Raw genomic sequence first — 26,210 nt, forward strand, 5'->3', positions numbered from 1 at the left:
GAGGATGTTGCATCACCTCCAGAGGAGAAGCATAACAATACGGTGCTTTGTAGATCCTGCACAATGTTATCCGTACAGAATAGTGACATATACTTCTGTTTGGAAGAAAAGACACAAGATGATTTGTGGGGGAAACTTTTTAGACTGGCGCACGTGACTTGGTAACCGAGAGCGGCCTTTAGCTGGCCACAAACGAGACTCGCACGCATTTTCTTGGTGCGATATCAAAGACAGGCTGCAGGATTTAGTCGGGAAAGATTTTTTACTCGAGAGACGCAATTAAGCATATTCATACAGCCTCAGACAGATATCCTCCCCGTCGTTCTCGTGGAAATTTAATTATGACAAAATTCTGCAGTTCAGCTCAACTGGACCCGCTGATATGTGTTTAAGTCATTCATCCATAACTGAAACAACTGAGATCCAGCTCTCCCCCTGGCCAAGCTGCTATTGCAATCACTAGCTTGAATGCTTCCCTTCTCTAGTGTGTTTTAATTTATTATATAAACTAATAGAGTCAGATCCTTGCATGTGATTATTGAGGCTTTGTTGCTGTAACATTAAGACCCACGATTATAGATATTCCTTAGATGTTTTCTTAATGGACTAAGATTTCTTTAGTCACTAAGTCATTTTTTAAATGTTTTTCATGCTGAATGACTTCTTTCCAAGAAGCATATGAGCTCATCTCTGGTAAACACCATTTAAAATGGAGTTTTGCATGATTATTCTGTGTAAAAACTCAGTTTGAGAGTCGACTAAATCAACTAATAGATTAGTATACATAATCGTTAGTCGACTGAAGTCGAGCGCAGCCCTGCTGCAGATGCTGCCTCATTCTGACTGTGACGGCTGCACTGTGTCGCTGGTGCAATAAAATGATTGTAAATACAATTTGTTAGCCCACTTTACAAATGATCGAGATTAATGCTGCAAACTACATTTCAGAGAACTGTCAGCTTAATGCGTGAAGAATGAATCCTCCTGTAAAAAAAACACTAAATAAAAAGAACCACGTTTGTCTGACGGTTACACAAGTTACCTCAGAAAGCCACCAGGTATGAGATTTAGCAGGAAACAGCATTATTTAGTGGCACTTGACCTGACCCCGTTTTCTCTGTTGTTGACAAAAGCATGCACGACGCCTGAACACACACACACACACACACACACACACACACACACAACACACACACACACACACACACACACACACACACACACACACACACACACACACACACACACACACACACACACACACACACACACACACAGAGGGAGAGAGCAGTGGGCACAAGCAGGTGCTCTAAAGCCAGCAGGATTAAGTCTTATTGCATGTTCCGTGAGTGGGTGGACTGTTGGGTCTGTGAAGAGATCAGAGATGGTGACTGTAAGATTGCAGACGTTGCACATTTGTTGCCCAGTTTTGAGTTCTGCTTCCCGGTCTTTGATCCTATTTTGAATGTGACGCTTACATGAAACGGAGTAATTCATGTCCCTGTACACAATGAATATAGAACATTATGCGGACTTCTGATCCCTGTCTGCTGGCAGCTCAGTCTTTCACCCCTCAGTTTTCTTTTGACTCTTAACTAGAGCTGCAACGATGAGTGAATTAATAGATTAGTTGGATCAATTCATCTGCAATTGTTTTGATGATCAGTTTACACAACAACACGGTGCAAATTGTGCTTCTTTTACTTCATAGTTAATCAGATATTTTGGGTTTCACGACAAAGAAAACAGCTTTATGATTTTACAGTTTGTGGTTGTATCTGCCAACTGAAATGTATGTATTATAGTACATAATGTATTTTAATGTTTGTTTTTTTTTAAATTGTGATGCACCTTCAACATTTTTAATCACTCACTTACATACTTGAATCAATTGTGAAGATAATTTGTTGAAGATAATGTTTGTTGCTGCCATAAACTCAACAGAGGATTCCACTTTGGTTTATGACTACTCTGACCTGTTGCATGGAAGATGGATCACAAGTGATACTCCGTCAGTCTTCAATTGTAACCTTTTGTCAGGCTTCCACTTCCGGCAGCATGTGAATTATGACATTGTTTAGAGCTGACATGAGTAATTGAGCAGCAAATAATTAACTGGCAACAATTTTGAGTCATTTTTAAATAAAAAATGACAAAAAATCGCTGTTTAAAGTCTAAAATATGAATATTTGCTGGCTTTCTTAGTCTTCGGGCTATGGGAAGCTGTGAGGGACAATTTTCATCGATTGATGAATTGTTGCTTTGTCATATTTCTTTGTGTGTGCATAAATATTTTGGTACAAGAATGATCGTGTTTCAGATGTGCTCAGCAGTGGCGAGGGCTGCAGTAAACCCAACGTGTATCACCTCCCTTTGAAGCTATAACTGATATAACTGGTTTAGTAAAGCCTCTGCACAGCCATCGTGCTCCCACACACAGTGTGAACAGTGACTTGGCTGATTAGGCTTTCTTCTCTGGACTGCGTGCGTGTGTGTACAGCTCACACTCGATTGACATCTCTCTAACTGCCCTGACTTATCTTAATTGCACCGGTTAGACTAAAACAATGTACAGCTTTGTGACGCATCGTACGGCAGGTCGTCGTCCTTCGTCTCCTGTTTGTTGTGAACACATTTCTGGTGTTTTGAAATGTTTTCGGTCTTTTGTAATCGATGCAAAGGGAAGGGGATGCAAGGGGAACGTTTGGTGTCTTGCTTACAGATGTAAAAGTTTATTGTGTGTGTGTAGTGCGTGAGGTCGAGATACACGTGCAGTCATGTTGCGAGGGAGGTGACCCGGGATGGAGTAATGCCACTGCTGCTCGGGCTCCGTTAGAAAGATGATTGAGAATTAACATCACTTTTGTTGAAAAGCCCTGAAACATGTTTGCGTAAGTGGAGGCTGATGTTTCATTCCCTGGTGTGCAGGAAGACTGTGGGCTATTGATGTGGATGAACAACACATTATGTGGTAAATCCATATTGTGATTTATTTGATACAACAAACATTTAGAAGCAACGGAGGGGGGGTGAGATGAGCTTTTAGCTTTTTAATGAGGGCATGAAATGACAGGCCATTCATGAGACTCCATTAAACCAACAGGGAGAATACCGGGCTGTTTGGTAAACGTCTTGTTCTGTTGAGCCAATTTAATCCTATTTCATCAGTCAACCTTTTTAAAATAGACGTTTCTCATATTTAGACTACATTCTTGCTGTTGGACATCTTTTCATGACTTCCTGTCGACCGTTGCTCTTCACACAGGAACCAGAAAGATTTTAATCATTTCCTTTTTATATATATTTTGGGACTCTTTCCTCATTGGCCACACTTTGGTCCAAACAGCCACATTATTTGAAGGAGTTGGTGTGATGCCTGACTACATCTCTCCTCCTCCTAAAGGGGGAGAAAGAAATGTAGCTATGGGCTGCAAGGTCAGCGGTACACCGTTTAGCTGACCACCGATACCGGATTAGACGGTGCCTGCAGTGTGGCTGTCATCCTGCCGCGCTAACTGTGTCATCTCTCAAAGACGATTTCCCTAATGTAGTCCATCTGACAGATGACCCATCTCCCTGATATCATTTGCGCTCGTCTCCTGCAACAATGGGGACTTCAGCGAGCGTGAAGGCGTGCTACTTATGAAACGACAATGCCTTCAGGATGCGTTCACCCCTCACACCGCTGGCAGGTGTCACAGATGTGTCATTTTTCTAGAAGTATGCTCTCAATTCATGTTCTCATGAGAGTTTTGCTTATTCTCCGGAGGACAGGAGGTGAAACACGTGCCCTAAATTGAACACGGCAACAACTCGTCCCCCGTCCATCACATTTTATAAAACAAAATCGGATGTATTGCCAGGATGCAGCACAAACAATGTGTCAAAGTGCATTAGAGAGGTTAAAATAAACAATGAATGTTGCTTATATGCATGCACCATATTTGATAACCTCAAATGTCTTTTATGTGCAGCCATGGAGGGTGTTCGCTAATATCTATACTATGTGCTAATGAACTGTTGCATGACGTTGTTCCACGATTGTATTACAAGGTGGAATGAGACCAGCTTGCAACCTTTTGTCATCAGAAACTATCCTGCGGGGGAAATGAGTTGGCCTTGTACTGCGAGTTATGCAGAAATGGTTAATCTTCCAGGCCTTTCTCCTGGGGTTATGACAGCAGATCTTACACCTGTCTACACTAACGAGTAATTGCACCGTTTGTAAGATAAAAGGCAAACAAAACTCTCCTCACATGGCAAATAGTTGACACTGTGAACAGACTCGGCTGTTCTATTTCAAGAAACCTCTTATTTGCTTGAGTAAATTGATCCTGGAACTGTAGGCCTCGGATAACTTGACGATTAAGAACGGTTTCAGTTCCTGTTGGTCATTTTGTTGGCGAGGGGAACGATCAATAAGAGGATTAGTTGAAGATGCACTTCAGATGCCACATCTCTTAGCAACAGCCTCAGTTCTCTGGAGCTAGCTGGTATGGAGAAGTAGATTTCAAATGTCTCATTTAGTCATATTCAGGAGGGGATGTGTGAGGAAAGACTCACCACACATAAACATTGTTATTGCAAAAATCCCATGCAACATCACAATAGTATTTTAAGGCTGCATCGCCCACAGCAAGGTCTTAACATCAATGCTATGCAAGCAAGCTGTCAAAGGTATTGTTCTTGTGCTGCACTGACGCGTCACTTTTATTGTGCAACGTGACTGCTTCAATCCATTTTCAAATGAACCCGTCATGTTCAGCCTTGTTCATGACCGACCATACAGTACATGGGAATACTACTCACTATTGCTCTTGTTATTTGTGTTTTAAAACGCCTAACCTCTGCTACGTTCATGCCTTAGAGTCCACACTCTGACGTTTTGAAAAACATTGACGCAGACGCCCACGTTCACGTCTCGCTTGGATCATATCAGTTACGACGTGTCCTTCCCTGACTCGTCAGGCCCTCTATCACGTGACCATTTTCCGGAAGAAAACGATCATCAGCTCGATTACCGTGCGACTGCCGGGGGTTAATTCAAGATGGATAACTAATTGCAGGCGTTGCTGACCTTGTTGTCTATGCTGGCGGCAGATGTGCAGTTAATTGCTGCGTTTTATAATGCTACTACTTGCATCCGCACAGTAGACCATCTCCTTCCCTGTTAACACCGCCACACGTGACCGGTCATGTGATGTGCAGTTTCAGGCGCGTGAGCATGGAGGGAGATTTTGTGCACCGACAACGTTTTTGTTTTAAAACGCCGTATTTCTGTGGATGGAGCCCATGTTTTTACTGCAGACACCGACTGCTAAAGAGCAGCAGCCTTTTCCCCCCCCCCCCACTTTTTCCTCAAGGGGCAAACTTGCACACCATCCTGTTGCAGGACGGGTCCATAAAAGATTTGAGTCACAGCACTTGCATAATAAGAGAGGCACGATGGTGGAATTGGTAATTATTGTTTACGTGGATCCGATTCATGCCCAGTGTTCTGTACAGTTATTATCCACTCAAATCCAGATTATATTCAAATCCCAGATATTCCAACGGTTTCTTCAGACACACCCCACAGCTGTGTTTGTATACTCATAGTTTGTGTAATGACTTAATTTCCCAGAAAGGCTTTTGACTAACCCGACATTAGCTGCAATGCATTCTGGTCTTTTGAGGCTGTTGTCGAATTAGAAATTGCAACGTCAGCTTCTTCTATGTTTACGTTTTATTGTACGACTGCTGTTTGTGTGACTTGCTCTTTGATTTGGAGGGACCAACACCAGAACCTGTCAATTGTCACCTTCAATCACAATGTGACGTCATGTTTCGTACGGCGGCAAACCATCCAATAACAAAACGTTTCACTGCGAAGAGCTTTTAAAGACATCTAATGAATCTTTCCCTGAACATTCTTTTAAGGCTCTTAGTTTGAATAATGTCTTGTTTTGATGTCCTTAAACATTTTGTCATGCACCAGTCAGTCCTATATCTTGCAGCCATCTGGTTCCGTGTTGGTGAAATGCTTTTGCTTAATTAAAATGTGAAACTTGGTGCATTAAAAAAAAAAACATTCTAATTAATCTTTATTTGTTGGCGCTCCTAACGTTAACTCCCCCATACAAAGGAAGCGCTCACTCACTTTCCACTCTAAGGCCGGACCGATGCAACATTTGCATTACACAGAGCTGGCGCCGGTCAGACCCGCCCAGAACTGTGGGGATTCCCCGCTAACGACTACAGCCCCGACTGAATCTTTTCACCGCCGTGGTTCTGTTTATATGCAGAGCTGCTGAAGTGCGTTTTAAATTACTGTGTGTGTGTGTGTGTGTGTGTGTGTGTGTGTGTGTGTGTGTGTGTGTGAGTGTGTGAGTGTGTGTGTGAGAGAGAGAGTGAGAGTGTGAGAACAATAAGACACAGATGAATGCGTAGTCAAGTAGCCTGTATGCTCGGAGGCCTAACAATGTAAATCAGGAATGAGCGAGCAGAGGGCCGCTGGAGATCCACTCCTGTCGGCGCTGATAAAGACGCTGGTCATTGTCGGGTTGAAAGTGTTGTCGAGCAGAAGAACTGTATTACTGGAAATTGTAAACCGTAGCATGGGTTCACTGATTTAACACATAACAGACTTCTATTGAAGACCACTTCATTAGTAATTAGCATTACACTAATGATGTGTGTCTCCCCTTTCAAATGATCTGATATATTCAACATTGCTCTTCATTTGAAATGACTACGTTCTTAAGCTTATGGTTTTAGATATTGCCTTGAACTGGGAGAAGTAGCGTTAGCTGCTAATGCTGCTCTTTGTTAGCTAACACTAGTGGCATGGAGGGATCTCTCCTTTCTGAACCTTTTCATCAGGGCACATGTTTCCTTCTGGACGTGCGAGCAGGGTTTGTGGTGTCGCCCAGCAATTTTATGGATTGATCAAAACAGTTATGTGTTTGGAGAACGTGGCTAGCTAGCAGGAGAAAGGCGGGTCACACACACACACACACACACACACACAACGTTAAGAATTGAGCCCAGTTTACATGAATGTACCAATATAGCCTCTTCTCTGTCTTCATAGTTTGCTTGTTGTAGCTGCATCACCAGTTAAAGCCTTACCAGCTTCCTGCTGCATGCCACAGACACGAGATCAGAAGCTTTGATTGAAGCGAATGAACAACGACCGACTGATCATTGATTTTGTGCCTCCATCACTAATTCAGCCGGATGATATTAATCCAAACCATTTGGCTGTGACAGTTTTGAATGAAGCCAGCTGTGAAGTCACAAAAACAGGAAATGAGTCGTATCTCCACAACATTTTGTCGGATCATGATCAAAATTGTTCTGTGGGTAGGTGAGACCTCGGTGTACCTGTGTGCAGTGTTCCCTGCTTGACGTTGCCTGTTCTTGGCCCACAGAACTGCAGCTCGCAGATATATTTTGCTTTGTATTATTTGTATCACTTTGACGGCGAACAAAGCCAAAGCCGTGGTTCTGTTCTCAGTTTTACGTGGATTCCTTGTGCGGTTTCACCGAAGAGGGAAGTATTATTTATGTTTCGTAGACATGCAAATAAGCCTGATCTCCTGTTGTAGCAGGATGTAGACTTAACTTACTGCTAATCCAAATGAAAAATGTTATTTCAGGCTGGGAGCTCCTGTACCAACAAATCCACTGATGATGTTGACACAAAGATTATGTTTGAACCTGAGGATATTCGGACTGATGTTTGTCAAATACCTGCTGTGGTCTTCACTAAAAGTAAATTAATGCCACCTAAAAAAAAAGAAATGGGTGCACAAGTGCAACTTCTGAAGATTGTGTATCCTATAAGATGGTTAAGTACATGTAGTCGATGTTGCTGAAGTAACAACATATTTTGTTATTCTTACAAGTTGTTAGATATTCAGCCCGCAGTATCATTGCATCTTCTTTTCTTTTGTTACACCTCCTGCATGTTGCAGCTGCACCAGAAGTCACATATGACGGTTCAGTGTGTGGATGATGGCTCAGATGATCGGTTTCCTCTCCGCTACTAAGAGCGGTCAATAGTGAGAGTGATTGTGATGGCATTTCCTGAAAACTCGCTTCTCCTTTCTCAATTCAAACCACATGGCCAACATTTTGTCATTCCCTGTGAACGTCGTGATGACTGATGTGCAACAGCAAAGATGCCTTCAGAAATGTAGCTTTAAATGTTCCCATTAGGTGATGTAACTTCTGGAGGTGGTCTGAGGCTCATTGGGCCATTATAGCAGCAAAGTGTAAATGTTTTCCCCGCCCACTTGTAGAAGGTAGGAGCGTAGAAATAAACATTTGCTCCCTGATCCCGGTAGGATCACACAGCAAGCAGTTTGTAGTGAGGGAGTGTCGGAACAACACACACGAGGGGCGGTCCATCAGGTGTAAATGATGTAACTGTAGACGCATTGGATTTCAGTGTTTATACCAGAGACGTCTTACCATTTTAATTTAGTTGACACAATGAACCGCGCCCGTGTTGCCTTCGCTAAAGAGTTTGTCTGATGCCGCTGTATGTCCATCACTTTGCATAATACCTTTTTCAAATCTACAAAGAGTGTTTGATGTGAATCCGAATGTGATGTGAAGAAGAAGAATGCTGTCTGTCAAACATGGATGTAAACAAAGCATGTTTTAAAAATGTTTACAGTAATTCTCTTTTCTTGTTCAACGTGTTTTGTTTTGTTTTGACCCAGAAGATGCACACGGTGACTTTTAGTGACAAACGCTGAATGTAAACAGAACTTTGTTTACAAGACCTGTAAAAGATGTTCTTGCTGTTTAACCATAAACATGTTTGTCTGTGTGTTCCACCCCGCAGTAACGGAGTGGGGTGACGACGTACGGCCCATCTCTGAAGAAGAAGCCATGGTCATCGTCAACCACCAATCCACAGGAGACGTGTGCACCCTCATGATGTGCCTGCAAGACAAGGGCTTGGTGAGAACAGAGAGAAATGTGTTTTCTCATTATTTTCCTTTTTTTTTTATTTTAGGAAATCCCGGAATATAACGTTAAGGTCACATCAGCGTAAATAAAATCCATGCAGTAGTCTGAGCCTGCATGGTGGTCTGTATTCTGCTGAGCAGACTGCTGTCTGGGCACGTTCGTATGTGTTTATCACTGCAGATAAGGACTTCCTGTGGAATTTGCACATATTCTCAAAAAGCTCTAATTATGTTTGTTTTAAGGATGTTGGTATCCAAGGCTTTAATTGTCTGTTTGTTTGGCCAAATAATAGAGAAAAATGTTCAGTCCAAATGAAAGGACGGGTCATCATCTTACACTATTAGTTATCAACTTATGATGTTAAGTGCATTCCAGAAGTGTTGATGCGGGAGTGTTCAGGCATACACCGATTACACGACTTGATTTTTCACATATTGCATTTTTTCCAGTTGATATGGCAGGAGGAGGGAGTTGTTTTTGTAGAACAGGACTGAGCCATAGTGAAGGGATGATGCTTTTTCAAGTCGAAACAGTCGACGCAGTGGATGGCCCACGGCCACGTAGAGCAGTGCTGTGGTTTCCTGCGTTCAAATGACAAAATGCGAGTTTTTTTCAGCAGAGTTTCTCAGGCAGGCCAACAACGGATGTGCAAAGATTTGAGCCGTGGCTGATTTAGCATTCTTTCACACTGATCATTTTCAACAGGGAAGGAAGTGAGACGTGTCCAAACATCAACACACACACAAACCTACAAAGTTCACGGTTGTCTGGCGACGTAGACATAAATACAGATCGACGATAACATTAGTTTTTACAAAAAGAATTGGAGCTGAGAAGCGTTTTTGAAAGTGTTTTGGGGGGATGGAAAACACTTACCTTGTGTGGTCGTGTAGCTTTAACAAGAAAAGAAAAGTTGCATATCCAAATTTATCTGCATTCATTTGAACATGATGTCATGAGCATCCTCCTTCAGGCAGGAATGTAGGCGCACTACAGAAAGTACAGCTCTAATGTCGGTCCCTTTTGTAGCTGTGAAGACTGAGTTTTTTCCTCCGTGTTAATCAGACGGTTAGGGGCTCAGCTACTTGCTTAATTGCCAAGGTTGACACGTCGCCACTACACTTTGTTATCAACCAGACGCTCTTTAATAACCCACAGAAATAGCTTCTGCTTCCTTCAACATATTGGCAGCAGCAGGAGAGAAAAGTCACTCTGCACGTCCGCCACGTTTCACTTTAAGAATCGCTTATTTAACTTGTGTATATATACTCGTATTCACAACTTGGTCCTGCCACCTAACTCACGCTGGAGGTTGGCTGTGAATGCTGGGACAGTGGGATGCAGCTGTGTTGTTGTGTGTTTATTTATTAGATTCTTTTTTTTATTTTGCTGAAGCTGGCACTGCACTGGAGCTGCCTAGCTGCGCCGCACAAACATGATGACATGATCCGCCTCAACAACTGCATCCCTGGCCCAGTTTATCCTCTTAGCACTGAAAGGACAGTAAGCCAAAGCTGCATCGGTGCAGGTCATGAGGGGGGGGGGGGGGGAGAGCTCAGATGGGCTCAGATGGGCGGTATTGGTTTTGGGCACCAAAGCCAAAGTCGTGTGTTTTTTGCTTACAGGTGAATGTGGGATTGACGTTTTCATTGTATCTCTCCTCCGTTTTTCAGGTGATACAAAAAATGATGTGGTTGATGGACCATGTGTTCAAATACACCAACTTTGGCCTAGTGTCCCTGATCCACGGGGACTTCTTCATCAGACAGGTAAGAGACCCACAATTGGTGCCAAAGGTCATCTTAATCTTTTAAAAGTGTGACTATTTTCATTAGTCACGCCTGATATTCGTCCGTCAGAAGTTGGACATTAGCGTGCTGTGCTTCACATATTGACGTACAACGAGCTGCTGTTGTTTTTGTTGGTAAATTAGCCTCAAAGCTACATCAACAGTTGTCGCTGGGAGATGAAAGACTATTTCCACTCGCATGTCAACACCTTGTTTTTCCTCGAAGATTTCGGGATTCCAACACAGACCTCTTTAAGGCCATAATAATAACCCAACTTTTTCAACCGCTCAGCTACTGCTACGATGTAAAGTGGAGCCGCTACCCATCTGCTTGTCCCAGCTGGACAGCAGATATGTTAGTGGGGCTTCCTACGGCCATGACGTCCTCTGAGAAGGATAACGGCAGTGGACAGTAGTGTTGGAGGGCTGCTCGGCCCCGCTGGGTCCGACTGACCCTTTTGTTGTCGGGGCAGCTGCAACAGAGCAGCCTGCTCTGACAGGTCTACTCAATGAGCCAACGGGGATCCTGTTTGACATGGAATTCCTGAAATATCATGCACGTTTTCGGAGGTTTTCAGCTATGGACTGTCAGTATCAGGTCTTTCAACAAAGTAAAATATGGATATCTGCAGACAGCTAGCATTCGCTATCAAGTAGAGATGGACTGAACGAAGTTGATCTGCACAGAGATAATGTATCTCATAACCAGATATAATATCTCAAACACAAACCAAATAATTTTTTGTCTGTCCTAATGTTAAATTCACTACATCGAGAGTCCGTATAGTTAATAATAATGTCACAATGAATGCATTTAACTCGACGTGCAATAAGCTAAATTCAGCATATTCCTAAACCTGACTATTACGGCTGTCTGTCAAATCAGTTTATATATTTGAGGCCTTTGATGTCGGTAATGAGCTGATCTCTGTGGCTAAGCAGGACTTGCTGGCACCAGTAGGACGAAGATTAAAAAATATCACTACCATGTTAAATAACAGCTCTGCTGGTAGGTTGTCTCGGTAGATAACAAATTGTGTTTGTCCACATTTGTTTTGTTGGAAAATTTGTGAAAAAGCCCACACATCCCTCTCTCACTTTTTGAGCTGCAGAAACACCACAGCCATGGCGAGAGGGAATTACATTTTTTTAGGTCATGGAAATGCTTTGCCGTGGAATTTCACATCAGGCGCTGTGCCGAGGGTGAAGCACCCTGAGCCTGCTAACAGCCAGCCTGCTCTAGTGGAAGGCCCGAGCAGGCCGGGTCATCTGCTCTCTCTCTCTCTCTCTCTCTCTCTCTCTCTCTCTCTCTCTCTCTCTCTCTCTCTCTCTCTCTCTCTCTCTCTCTCTCTCTCTCTCTCTCTCTCTCTCTCTCTCTCTCTCTCTCTCTCTCTGTGATCCCCTCTGGCATTCTTGTATGTGCATTCTTGACATCCTTCCCCAGAATACTTCACACATCCACGCAGCTCAGCAAGCATCTGCCCGAGCTGCCCAAGCATCTGCTGTCCACTCAGGCTGGCAGACACGTCTCCAACATCATTATGCACAGCACAACATAGCAGGCTTTGATGGCCGTAGCACACTTAACTTGTGGTGCAGAGCTGTAATTAGACTTTTGTTTCCCTGGCAGTTTTGGTGTTCTCAACTTCTAAAACTTCAAATTAGAGGCATATGAGGCATACCTAAAAATAGTTGTTTTTATATTTACATGTACAAAGTCATTCATGGACGATCATATCAGTCACTATCAGCTGTTGACATGTTCCAGTAAAACCAAGTGAGTGCATATTCGTACGTGCAAGTTTAAACCTCTGATTACTAGAAGCTGGCAAATTTGTTACAGACGCGCGTGTTGAGGCACAGAAACACAAGTTTCGCATTCTTTTTTTTGTAAGCATGTGATGGACGGTCAAATCGAATCATCCAGCTAACAACTGGAAAACTTGAGAGGAAATTATAAGGATGAGATTTGATTTTAATGAGCAGTAGCAGCTTTGATGAAGAGAGGAGCAAGCAAAGCAGCACTTTCCTTCAGAGACATTCTTAACATAACATACACCTTTTTATGTAAATGCACAACCGATACGTAATGTTACCTGGAACACTTGTGAATAAAGCACCTGAATTTAAATTATGTTTTTCAGGCTGCATTTTGTGATACTGACAGATGTTTCTTATATTTCATCCCCATTTACGGGTGGAAAACCACCTCTTAGTATATAAACAAATCCGATTCAACAGCACCACAAACTACAGCCGCCAAAATAACCGTTACGTTGAATCAACACTTCTTTTTAACCTCTTACCGTGTGGACGGGCCGCCGGCAGGGCCCAGCTGGAGCTTTATTATGCCGGGTGTTGTGTACAGTCCACCATGCTGGATGTGGTACCCATGCCACATCTTTTTAGAAAGCTTAGAATCTCATCTATTTATATTTTGAGATCATAATCAGCTCCTTAAACTAGCATAACTTTGAGCCAACTCACCTGTGAAGCCTCATAATAATCCTGTAATCAGTGATAATCCAAAGAAACACTCCGGTGTCATTGCCAAAGGTCCAAACGATCGTTTCCGGTAAAAAGATATTGATCACCAACATCGTCACGTCCATAAAAGCCCACGAACAGCTGTTGCAATCTTTGAAATCAGCTGATCAATCTGAGATATTTTGTTTATACATGGTAAAAACTTTACTCCCGCTGGCTGCACCGCCAAACGCCGGCTTCCCACGTGTAGGGCGGACACTGAGCGTTCGAGTGACACTTCATTTGAGCCAATCAGAGCTTCCATGCGCTATCTACAGCCATCAAGAGCCAATCAGTGTCAACTTGATAAGGAAGTGCCAGCCCTCTTCTTTTGTTTACAGACTGAGCCGATTCTCCACATGACTGGCGTATCGTGTAGCCAATGAATGGCTGAACAGTCTTTTACAAATGTTATTTCTTTTCAAAATTATATTTATTATATTCAAGTTCAGAAGAAAATACAAAAAACCCACAAATATTAGAAATAAATGTGTTTATACTTCACTCTGTGTCGTTACTACTAACAGGGAATATGGGTATATAATAGTTATGAGTTTCAACAAACACCTTCATGAAGGTAGGATTCATAGCAGGGCTGTTGTCTTAGTGACTGCATTAGTTTAAACTAGGTGTACCTAAATAAACTGCCAACTGAGTGTATAACCTTGGTTTCCGATTGACGATGGCATGTGGGCGCGTCGCTGAGACGAAGCAGAGCAGGTTGCTCACTGGAGAGACGGCTGGCTGAATATTAAAGACCTTCATCTATAGATAAACCATCTGAGAAGTCCTAATGCAACACAAACAATATATACAGTCTGACTGTAACGGCAACATTGTGAGGTACATGTCCTTCAAGTCGCGTAGCAGTGAAACCACAGAAACGCTCTCAAAGTCCTGTGTAGGTTTGTTAATGCCTGTTTCTCAGAGACTCTGTAGCTGCAGCTCCAAAACCCCTCTCTTCACTTTTGTTTTTGGCAAAAACTAATCCGGCTATCAAGCTTTCATTGTGTTGTAAGCACTTCTACTACTACACACCGCTGCATGCGTGTTCACATGTCCCACACAGAGTTCAGCCCGGCTCTGCTAATGCATTTAAAATGGCTTTTGAACGGGCCTAACTAAAAAATCAATCCCTCTCCTCTTCGTCCCGTTACTGCTAATGCTCTTAATGTTGTCAAGGCCATCATGTTGAGCATCCATTTCAGTCGTGCCATTAATGCCGCTCCGAGTGCTGCACAGTGTTTCTGCGTCTAACTTGTGATTTGTGTTCGCTTGTTTTCATTCGTTTGCTTTTTTGCATGCTGACAAAAAACATCCATCTGGTTAAGTTAATGTAATTAGCACTTAGCCTCAATCATTGTGTTTCCTTAGGCCAAATAAAGAAAGATAAATGCACTTGTTTTGAAAGTAGTGACCTAATTCTAGGTGCATTCCTTTTATCGTCAGCATGGCTAAGTGTTGTCCCACACTGAAGGCCGGTCCTACGTATGACTGTTACTCAGACAGTCGACACATCTGTGAAACTGAGTTTCTCCACACACATCGTGTAAAAGCAACACTTTAAATCATGTTTTTTTTACCAGAGAGGTGATCTTAGGTTTCTTAGAAATAAGTCTTTCAGCGTGTTAAAAAAGCATAAAGTGGACTAATCGACCAAAACCATCAATTAGTCTAATAACTTGTCGAACTAATTGGCTTAAAGGGGGCGGCCCTTTAAGCCCTAGCATGCACAATCAGCTTCTTGACGAGCTCTGATCACATGGTCCGAGTTTGGCGCCTTAACTTGCACTTGACGTCCTTTTTGATCAATTTCCCAAATGGTCCTTATTATGTTTTTACCATGTTTGCCATAACCTTTTCACCTGTTCAAGGCGTAAACGGATTAATCGATGATGCGTGCATTGTTAATGTCCTTAACGTATTGCCTTTGTTCCCACAGGGTAAAGCTTACAGAGACAAGCAGCTGGTCTACCTGAAAGATCACCTAGAGAAATACTACCACAGCCGCAACAGGAAGTGGATAGTGCTGTTCCCGGAGGGAGGCTTCTTGCGCAAGCGGCGGGAAACCAGCCAGTTATTTGCCAAGAAGCATTCTCTCCCGCACCTGAACCACGTCACGTTGCCTCGCCTCGGGGCAACCCACGTTATCCTGAAAACCCTGTCAGCCCAGCAGGAGAATGGCAGCGTGAGCAGCGAGACTGGATCCTCTAATCAGACGGGTAACGAACACACATTACACTTTGTCCAGATCCTTTCACAGGAACGTTTGCAGGATCGATAGTTTGTTCTAATCAGGACTGGGTTTTATGACCTTGGTAGTTTTTTTTTTTTTTTTAAAGGGACAGTCCCCCCCCCAGAATCAAGCATACATATTGTTCCTCTTACCTGTTGTGCTATTTATTTATTTATTCCTTTTCATTTTATTGCATCGTCTGCTCCTTAAACCCCAAAGGCCACCAGAGTGACCCTCTTCCCTCCAGATTAACCTTCAGTCATGTTTTCCAGGCTTTTAAAGGCTAAAAACAAATTCCATCATTTCTAAAAAACTAAATTTCTATAGACGTCATTTTAAGTGGTCAGCCCTGAATGCCTCCTTTTTCTTGTTTTTTCCGTCCTCTGCGTCACATCGCATCTTAAAATGAGACAAAACTGCAGAAGATGAGCTGCTGAACTCTGAGAGGTGATCTGTTTTCAAATCTGGAAAAAACTAAGAAATGTTAAATGGACTTTTGAGTATAAGCTGTTACATCATGTGATGACGGTTGATTCAGTGAACTCAAATGAAGTTGGGATTGAAGTTGCAGGATAATTTCTCATATTGATTGAATGTTATTCCTGGGGAAGTCTGGCAGTAGTTTATTTATTTTTCTTCCTTTACATCCGTCTCTGTGAACACGGTGTACTGTAGCTCTTGATCAAATGTGATGTTATGTTGGCTACAAGGCCAAGGATGGAGCATGCTTCAAACATGAAGCATTAAATCATCGCTGTCCTCTGCGAGTCCTGTTTGAAATGAAAGGCGGCTGGTGGTAAAGATTGCCAGGAGAGGAAAGGGGTGACATGCACAGAGGTGCCAGGAATTGCTTCAAGGTCCCTGAAACCCCAGTGGTTATCTGCAGGAGAATCATCTCTCTGTCTAGAGACCAGCCCTAAATACAGCCAGTGAGCAAGAAGATAACTCTGCAATTAACAACCTTTTTGAGAGGGAAAGTTCCTTTTTATGTTTGACACTTTATTTGCAAGTACGCTACTTACTTCCTCGAGAGAAGCCCAAAAAATAAAAGCTTCACCGTGCTTCCGGCTCACGCTGCCGTTCTCTTTATACGTCCGTGTGTCCCGTGCACAAACTCCCCCTTGTTGCCGATTGGCTGGAATAGTGTCATGTGGCTCAGTCACTTTATTTCCCATTTACAGAGCCAGTAGATTTTTGCTGAATTTGACAAAGTGTATTTGATTAGAATCGCTGACTCCACCTTTTTAACTAAACAAAATTATCCAGATAACACAATAAACTTGCTTCTTGGAAGCTCTAAAACGGTCAGTTTACCCAGCAGACTTTCCTGGCTTCAGTTAAAAATCCATTTTAAGGGTGTGCTGTGTTATAGTAATATGCAGAAACTTTGGGCCAGCATTATTGAGAATGTGGGACTTCAGCTAACACAGCTCTGTGTCCGACAGCCTCAGCACTAACAGTAAGAGGCTGTCTGTTTATCCCCCTGCAGGTCACACCAAAAACCAAAGGAGTATCTCTTAATCAGCCCCCATTTAAATAAAGACGAGCACTGCTTTATTTATGTGCTAAATGATATGCGGTTTGTGCAAAGTTTTCATTTTTGGGCTTTTCTGCCAATTTCGCACAAATTCTTTACAAAGTCAACAAAACACTGACGACGGCAGAGGTTTTGTTTTATAACCTCTGGCAGGAAGGGGATTTATAAAACATAAATAAAAAATGTTTTAGGGTTTAAGACGTGTCAATCTTTTTCATGTCGCATCACATTTTCCCTGCTTTTGTTCCCGTTCATATCCCTGTTCTTTATTTATCTCCCCGTGTCCTTTCCTCAGGAGGAGGGGAAGCTGGTTGCCGCAGTAGGGCTTGTCCTTCCACTTGAATCTAGCTAATGGCATTAAAACCTAGGGCAAGAAAACACACACATACCCGTGTGTGTGTGTGTGTGTGTGTGTGTGTGTGTGTGAGTGAGTGATCAAAGACGCAGCTCTGTCTCCCTCTGACCCTTCCTGATGCTCTGCAGCGGTGCCCAGAGCTTGCTGACTCACTCAGAGACAAATGGGCCACTTGGAGAACATAGGATTTGATGTAAATGTGTGTGCCGTTGTGTATCAGCCTTGCAATGTCGACCTGGCTAAATACACTGCTCGGCGCAGATACAAGACACACGGGTCACTGGTTCAGAAAGCCTCCGTGTGCAGCGAAGGTGATAAGGTTTATATGTTTTATAAAACCGTGTATGTGAAGTTGGCAGCTATGCAAAGTTCACAGTCGTGAGTCATTTAGTGTGGGACAGGTAAATGTGTTTGATGGCACCGACCAATCTGAGGCAGTTTTCATCCACGTTGTAGTCAGTGGGAGCGGACGTGTGGGTCCAAAGTGTTGTAATTGGCCCTCAGAGTGGCCTGATAGAGAGCCAGATATCTGCCAGTGTGTTTCCTTCCTCTAACTGTTTACCGAAGGACAGGGCCTCTCTGATGTCACTTTAAATGACCAGGGCTGCTGTTATTACAGTAGTGTTTGTCACAGCGCACAGGCCACCAGCGATACCTTGGCTCAGCGCCCCTGTTCTTTGGCCGGCCACTCGCGGGAGACGATGGCTGCCTTTCAGCACACAGCACACAGACGTCTAGATCCAATTACCCTCACAGGGATAGCTGTGGTGTTAGCTATTCCCTTCATTACCAAGGCTATCAAGTCACCGTAGCATTGGTATAAATTAAACAGCAGCCTGTGCCTCAGCCTGTTCTGTGTTTAGAATTGTGAAACCAATACCGTACCGAGGTTTGCATTCTTAAAGGCTTGTGTTTGTTTGTTTGTTTTTGCGTCGCAGCAGCTATTCTTCCTGGGGTCGACGCAGTTTACGTTGTGACGATACAGAAATACACACATGCTGCGAGCTGAACACACTTCCGAAACAAGTTGAGGACTTTTAAGTCTTTACTGGAAGCAATTGAGAAACGGTGTTTGACAACAAATCTAATGATTTGTGATTACAAATCAGAAAACATAAGTTATTGCACTAAAGTATAAACTACACTTCAAGGTAGTTGCATTGTGCTTCATGCCAAATAGTTAGCATTCAAAATGACTTGTAACCGAAGAGGTGATTTGTACTAACTCAAAGGAACTGTGTTTGTAAACTATGATGTCACACTCTTCCACCCGTCACACCTTTCTGTATTTGATGCGTGTGAAAAGGTTGAATTTAAGCTGTTTTACTGCTGTTGACTCTGACGGGGTGTAATATTAACACGGCTGGTCGGTTGTTAAAATGTAGCCTCGCTTTGTCTCTTGGGCATGGCATGTTTACCTCGCATAAAGAAGCCAGTGTGCTCTGAGAGGGAAGTGCTCGCTGCGGGAAGTGCTCGCTGCAGCCTGTGACATCAGGCAAGCATCAAAATACGCACTGCTTCTCATCAGGCTCATTTTAGATCCGTGTGTGGTGACTGAAGCCGCCGGTGTTTCCTCCGTTACATTTGACAAGCCTCGTTCGGCGTTTAATGCACTTTGTTTGCTGTCAAAGCCCAAAGTCGGGGGCGTTAAGGTTGTTTCATATCTGCGTGTCTGGGATGTATTTTAAAATGGCTCTAATGTTGGATGCAAGGAGAAACATTAGAGCTTCTGTCAAAAGTGAGGAAATATGGCTTTCAGCAGTGTTGTGGTCGCGGATCAGCGCTCGTTTGTTTCGCACTCACAAGAGTGACGCACGGTGACACACTGTAAGATGAAACTGCATCCTTATTGTCAAAGCCACAACATTCTTCACACTCACAAGTATCGTTTAAGTCGACATGAAGTTTTATTTGGGATTTTACAGCATCTTTAGTTACTTTTACAGAACGCCCCTTCTCTCAGCTTTACATTGTATTCTACAGTGTATAAGTGATATCATACAACTCCTCTATAGATGGCTCGTCTGGCTTTAGCCATTTCTTTGTAATTGTTTATCTAGCAGCGACACTTTGTATTCCAAATAAGTATTTTTGGTTTAATATTTGTGGATGTTGAATGTCGAAGCCCAAAAAGGATTTTGTTATGTTTCATCTCACATGCAGTTGTACACAGAGTTGACTCTGCATGATGGATGTATAAATACTCGCACACCGCTGTTTAGCATTCCCTCTCCCGTCTGTCCACCTTCGCCTTCCTGTCCCACTTCTTTTCCTCCTGTCTTGTCTTACCCTGCCATAAATGGCGCGTCCACTAGGCTTTCATTTTATAGTTTAATGGAGAGATAACATACTATGAAGGAAAATTCTGTCACGTTTGGACTGCAGCTTGTCAGCCATTTTTCACTTTGGCAGGTACCCAGCATTCATTTGGCTGCATGGTACAAACGTCACCTGGGACACCATGTAGTGAGAGATACTTTTCTTTATCTGGATGACCATTAAAGTGTCATTGAATCTCTACCAGCTGTGGTGCTGCTGCACTGTGTGTCCAGGACCTCAGAGCCTTGTTGGTTGTGGGTGGATTGTTTAGTGTGGTAAAGTTAAGCATGTTCTTGCCAAGATCTGTGTTTCAGATGTGTCCTAACGTAACTATATTTGTGTTTCCTCTGTGGCAGGTAATAAACGTAAAGGCCTGCAGTGGGTAGTAGACATGACCATAGCTTACCCCAAAGCAAGACCCATGGACATCCAGACCTGGATCTTTGGCTACAGACCTCCTACAGCCACACATGTACACTACAGGTAAGAACAAATGTTGGTCTTTACGTTCACCTGGTTTGTTCTCACCTAGTTGTCACATGAGAGGAACAGAAGCATTTTCACTATGCAAATGTGTGACGCAGCCCACATGCAAAGAAACTGCATCACATGGAAATTCACATTACGTCATGAAATTTTTAGGTTAATTCATTTTTTTTTATTGTTTTTATTTTAGGAAAGCAGTTTAAACTACAAAGTAAACCTTTGGACAAACTTTCCTCGCATGTGTACACTTTAGCTCTCCCAAAATGTACTCGGGAGGAAACGAGTAAAACAACATCACAGGGTTATTCAGTGGATACTTCCACCACTCACAATGTTCTGAAGACCAAGAGAAAAAGTCATATTTTCCGTAACATAAATGTCATTTCTTACATCTATCCGCTCCTGTATTGTGGGGCGTTCAGAAATAACAAGCGCCACGTGAGCGCTCTTTTACAAGCGGCTATTATTCATCAGGATGCTTTGCCTGGAAATCAATCTTTCCTAAAAGTAATGTGGGAAATTGCAAGAGCTGATCAGTGTACATACTTTACATTTCCGTCCTAAGAGGAATCTATTTTATCAGAGAGTCGCACCACAGGTCTATGATGGAGCAGCAAGTCACTTAGGTTGAGCACACAGAGACTTAGAGACGGCTCTGTGTGACTCACTATAGCAGCGTTCACTTATATTGAGGGAGAGCTTGAGGTTTATTCACCCACTGATGACACAAGTTCACAGCAGAAAAGCCCATGTTGCATACCTACAGTAGTGAGTCAGCACGACACACCTGTGCCAGAAAAAACATGCAAAGAAGTTTTCGTTGGTGATATCACCTTGTCGTCTTGTGATGGACTTGGAACAACGCAAATGCAGGTTGTAATAAAGAGTAAACATCCTATATTGTGTAGATAAGAAAATCGCTGCTATTATGCAAAGCAAATGCATTTGCTCCGCCATATTGTCCTGCCGTGCGTGCCCTCCAGGTTCCCCTCTGTTGCTAATCCACCCACTCGAGGATATGATGAAGGTGGGCCAGGATTAGATTTTCTATAGGCTCTGTTCAAGATGAATGTGGCCCTCTGTGCATTGTCTTGACACCGTACATCATAAGGGATGTAGTCGCAGTCATCAGGTAGAAGTCAACTTGACCCTTGAGGATGTGTTTCGCTCCTGACATAGCTTACGTGTGTGTGTGTTCACCTCTGTGTGCAGGTTATGATCGGGCAAACTTAAAGATGATTTATGAATCCTGGCTTGACGGCTGCTCTCTGGAGGCTTCTCTCCCTGCTTGGGCTAAAGCTAAGGACTCATTAAGTCTGTAATTAGACGAGCAGAGGATGCACTAGTCCCACCCCACCTCCGAGACTCTCTAATCAGTCATTGACACAATCAGCTTCCCTTGCTTGGTCAGCAGCTCTGCAGGCTGGGGACTGACGGGGAGGCACCCAACAAAGCTAAAGGCAAAGCTCTTCCTGTTACAAGTGTGCTCACTCCGTCCCCGTCGCGCACATGACACGGATCAGACAGAAGTTTGCCCCGTGCTGGTGCAGGTGCAGAGTCAACAAGAGGATCTATCTGCCTGCCGATCAAAGAAACACTGGGGAGTCAGCAATGTAATGCAGATAGGAGAGGCGGATAGACAAGTTCTCCACCCAGCATAAGAGCAATAACACCAGGATGGCTCTCGGAGAGCGCAGACGTCCGCCGAGGCCAAATGCCTTGTGTCGCAATGTTGACGAAAGTGAAAAATAATTTGCGTTTCCGCCCCGTGATTCTGATCCCCCTCCAAAACTTAATGGGTTCTTTCTTGGCCCATTCTTCACCCTCCCTACAAGTTTTAATGGAAATTGTTCCCGTAGTTTTTTTTTCTTTCTGTAATCCTGTTGACAGACGAACCAAACTGAAAACATAACCTTCTTTTGTGAAGGTTATAACAAAAAAATATATTTTTAAGTCATGTCATGTCATTTTTGCATCAGGGATGTTATGGAGACCATGGTTCCTGTTAAGATGGCTGTGACAGCAGGGAATGAGCATCAAAAAGACTTTCAATTACGTGTCTCGTAAGAGGGATTCCCTGTCTTCGTGTCTATTTAAAAAGTGTGTCATGCCTCTGGGTCCCCTTAGCTTGTTGTTAAACTGTTATGATAGCCTCAGAATTGATGGTGTTGTCAGAAGACATGCAGGAACGAGAATCCTCAGCCCTCACATGCAGAGTAAGAGCTGTGAAAACAAGCAGAGTGTCAGCTGTGAGCTCATTTTGGTGATTCAGCATGTTGAATCTGCAGCAGGGAGGCTGTGCGTACGAGAGCGCCCTGACTGGCTGTTCAGCTGGAATCAGTGATTTCACCCATTTAGTGAAGCGTCTCCTTTTTTTTTTTTGCATCAACCTCTTTTTTTGTTCTACAAGCAGAAGACGACGGTTTCACTGGATTCACTAGAGCATGAAAATGTTTACCCAAAATCCAATGAGTGTATTCCAAAACATGTGAAAAGGTAGCTCATCTCAGACTTCCAAGTCAGGGAGGACAAAACACTCTTTTCTTTAGTTGTACGTTTGGCTTGTTCATCTTTGTGCGATGCTTGGTCTTTTGGTTTTCTTTTATGGGTTATAAATACAGACTGGTTTATTTTCTCCCTCGCAGGCACTGAATGTAGATGTGCATTAGCTGTTAGCTAGACGTCAACTGTAGTCTTTAGTGGTGTGTTCACGTCCAGTTTAACGGAAGACATGAAGCGTTTGATCGTTCTTTGCAGTCGCGTTGGTGCGTCGGGGGCCCTAAATCCCACATCCTCCGCCTGACAGTTTCTCTGTGAAGTGACCTTGATCATAGACTGACGACCCTCTCCCGTGTTATTGATTTACGGGGCTGTATAGATTACTACTGCGCCTGAGGTTCAGCTTCAAAACAGGCAGCTGAGAATTGAGTAATATTGTAGATGAATCCACGTCAAGCACTTTTTTTTTTTTTTTTTTAATCCTTCCACCTCCCTCTTTCTCTCGCTGCCTCCAGTCCTTACCTCTTAGCCCCGCCCTCCCTCGCTGTGTCTCCTGCCCTCTCTCCTCATAATCTCAGTCTTCCAGGTTGCAGCATCATAAGCCCTCTGTGAATGGCAGATGGGAGAGCCAGGTGGGTGTACAGAGGCCGGGCGAGGGCAGTAGTGGGTGTTAAGTACGTTGAAATCAGTTTCTTTTAAATGCACCATCCCCTCCAGATTTTATTTTGTGCTGCTGTGTGCGTTTCTGAAAGCTGCTGTTTGAAAATATCTGACAGGTGACATGATTTATTGAGTCTGAGTCAGCCTGGTCATCACGCGGATGCTTTGGAGCTGCACACCTGGCTTTCTCAGACACTGAGGCAGAATCATTTTCTCTCAAAGCACTTTGTTAAAAGGTTGCAAGTTCCTACATGTAAATCAGGCACTACCTTTTTCTACTGTTTTATTTTTTTATTCTTTTACTAATTGATGGTTAGAGATCTCGGGATGATTAATGAAGAGAGATTTTACTTTATTTTATTTTCAAAGCTACGAGTCATTAGAGGGACATCTGTCGCCTTAGAAACACATTACAGAGGTCACCCCACACCCGTACTCGCTTCATTTGATGGGTGGGTAGAAGTCTGCGGGTTTTAAAGTCCTAAAAAGCACTGAATGGTTTTATTCAGATAAAAGCCTTTAGAAGGTCAATTCAGATTAGAAAAGTCTGAACTATTTTGTTCTTGCTTGCCGTAGACGACTATATGATGTTACTGCAACAGTGGATTGTGCGGCAGGAGGCGACACCATTAGACCTGTAGCAAACATCGTCTCCAGCTCGGTACACATCTGGAGGGTTAATGTCTGAACAGGTACTGTAACTGTAAGTTACTTAGTCAGGTCGAGGGTGTGTCAATTTAATAAGATGGTTATTGAATTAATAATATGTACTGCTTGGAAGTACTTATATTATAATAATAATAATAATAATAAATGAAAAGGTTCTTACCGCTGTATATGCAGATTTCTTAATATGCAGTTATTCAATCAAAATAACTTGATTGAAAGATTAAACAATATATCCTGTTTAAAATGTTATTCAAATGATGACATGTCTGTTCTCCTGTTGCGTACAGTTTGTCTTTGGGAGGAGCGGCCTCCTTTTGTTTTACACTTAAACTGACCTCGAACATGCTCCCTCATAAAAACTAATCTGCAGGGTGTTCTGACATCTGTATGACTATGTAATCAGTTCGGGTTAGGGAGTCCACGTCCACCTGTGACGGAGGTTTTATGGCCTCTTATGTCTGACCGCTGCACTGATAAGAGGTCGATGCTCCGACGGAGAACAAAGTCATGGTACTGTTTGCTGGTCACAACAGTTTAAATCCAAAAGTTAATTAAAGTTCAGGAAAAATAAAGTTCTTACCGTTTCATGTTCACACTGACTTATTAATGGTCAGCAGGTCATGCAACACTCTTAATATGAATATTTATAATCGGTGGTGTCGCAGAGAGCTGTGATCATGTGATCACCTCGAATATGATAAATAGCGACGAACGGACAGAAAATATTGTTTTTTTTACCGTAATATTACAGGAGGAGGAGTGGCTGCTAGGACTCCGCTCAACACATCTCAACTCTCCACATATGATGTTATATCTATATAGGATATACGCCGCTTGTACAGATCAGTAGATCACTTTCTTAGCAGTTCACAATCAGAAGAGGGATGTGTGCAGAGTGGACGCCACCACTGAATACTCAAACACGTGTCACTGAGTATTCAGTGGTGGTGTGCTCTCTGCACGATCAACACGAATTCTTGTGAGCGAATGTAAGAAGATCTTTATTTGCGCACTTAATCAACGATTGTCAACATTTCTACATAAGTTAGAAACGTTATGAAGTTTGTTAATGTGATTTTAAATTGACCAAATAATGTGACGACAGCAGCACTGCAAACAAACCAGGACCGAGTTGGGATTTCCCGTCGAGCAGTTGTTTACTTTAGGATTAGCTGGTCGTCCGTATCTGCTGGTCTTTACTCTCCGAAAGTAAACTTTAGGTTTTCCTCCAAACGCTTCTAATTCAGGGCTTCACGCAGACATCAGTGAGCCGCTGATAACCTGCACACACAGGTTAAGTTCTTCAAAGAAATAGTTTCTGGAACCAGCATATGATATGTACATTTGTCCAGAGAAGAGACGGTTGGTCTGTTAACCACTCGGTGATCTGTTGGTCACAGGTCGTCTCCTCCTTCTCCTCTCAACTCCTTCTCATAAAGGCACAAAGCTTTTGAATCTCAGTAGTGTGAGTAAGTTATGTGAACAGTCCTCATCTGTCGGTGAAGAGTTCCGAGAGGAAGCAGATAAAAGACTAAATTGAGCAATTAACGAGTGGACTTCCACCGTCCCTCAACGTTTCTCTGATTGCAGATAAAAGTGTAGCATTCTGCAAAGCAAGCGTCTTTCCCTTTAGAAGTAAAGTTACACAAAGAAACGCCAGCATTATTGATCCGGTTTAGCACAAATTAAAACAAACCCTTATGTATGCTTTATCCCACTTTTACCTATTCTTTGTTTAATCGGTAAAACTGACCCTCACGCCACAGGAGGATCGAGAGAAAGAACCCGAAGGCAGCAGTTTGGGATTTGGAGCTTCATCGCTCATAGATGAGGACTCTTATCTTAACCGGAAGGAGACGGGGCGCAGCACAGGAGACTCTCCAACCCACACTGGCCGCTAATCTCAATATTCACCATTTGCAACACTGATAACGGGCGTCCCACGTCACCGCTTTGCTTCAAAAAGATTTCTTAGCACGAGAGATTTAGAGCTGTGTAGAGTCCCCAAACAATGACTGGCAGCTACCCTCCAAAGAGCCTTGTCCCGTAGACGGACTTCTCCAGCAAGAGCCAACAATTAATTGTCTTCCCATATAAGTTACAAGGGGAAACAATATCTCAAGAAGAAGAGTTTTACAGACACAAAACGGTTCAAACAAGGCCGTAAAAC

General features: G+C 43.1%; 1 protein-coding gene across 2 annotated transcripts in view; it reads left to right on the forward strand.

The window, feature by feature from the left end:
- Positions 1-26,210, forward strand: part of lpgat1 (lysophosphatidylglycerol acyltransferase 1) — a 39,699-nt gene that overhangs the window by 4,171 nt on the left and 9,318 nt on the right. For both annotated transcript variants that reach the window (XM_029425903.1, XM_029425904.1), the window contains 4 exons: positions 8,837-8,955; positions 10,638-10,733; positions 15,222-15,501; positions 20,083-20,209. In XM_029425903.1, the coding sequence (XP_029281763.1) occupies positions 8,837-8,955; positions 10,638-10,733; positions 15,222-15,501; positions 20,083-20,209 (622 nt within the window). The remainder of the gene's footprint in view (positions 1-8,836; positions 8,956-10,637; positions 10,734-15,221; positions 15,502-20,082; positions 20,210-26,210) is intronic.

The sequence above is a fragment of the Cottoperca gobio genome, chromosome 24, assembly GCF_900634415.1.
Source record: "Cottoperca gobio chromosome 24, fCotGob3.1, whole genome shotgun sequence".
NCBI classification, from domain to species: Eukaryota; Metazoa; Chordata; class Actinopteri; order Perciformes; family Bovichtidae; genus Cottoperca; species Cottoperca gobio.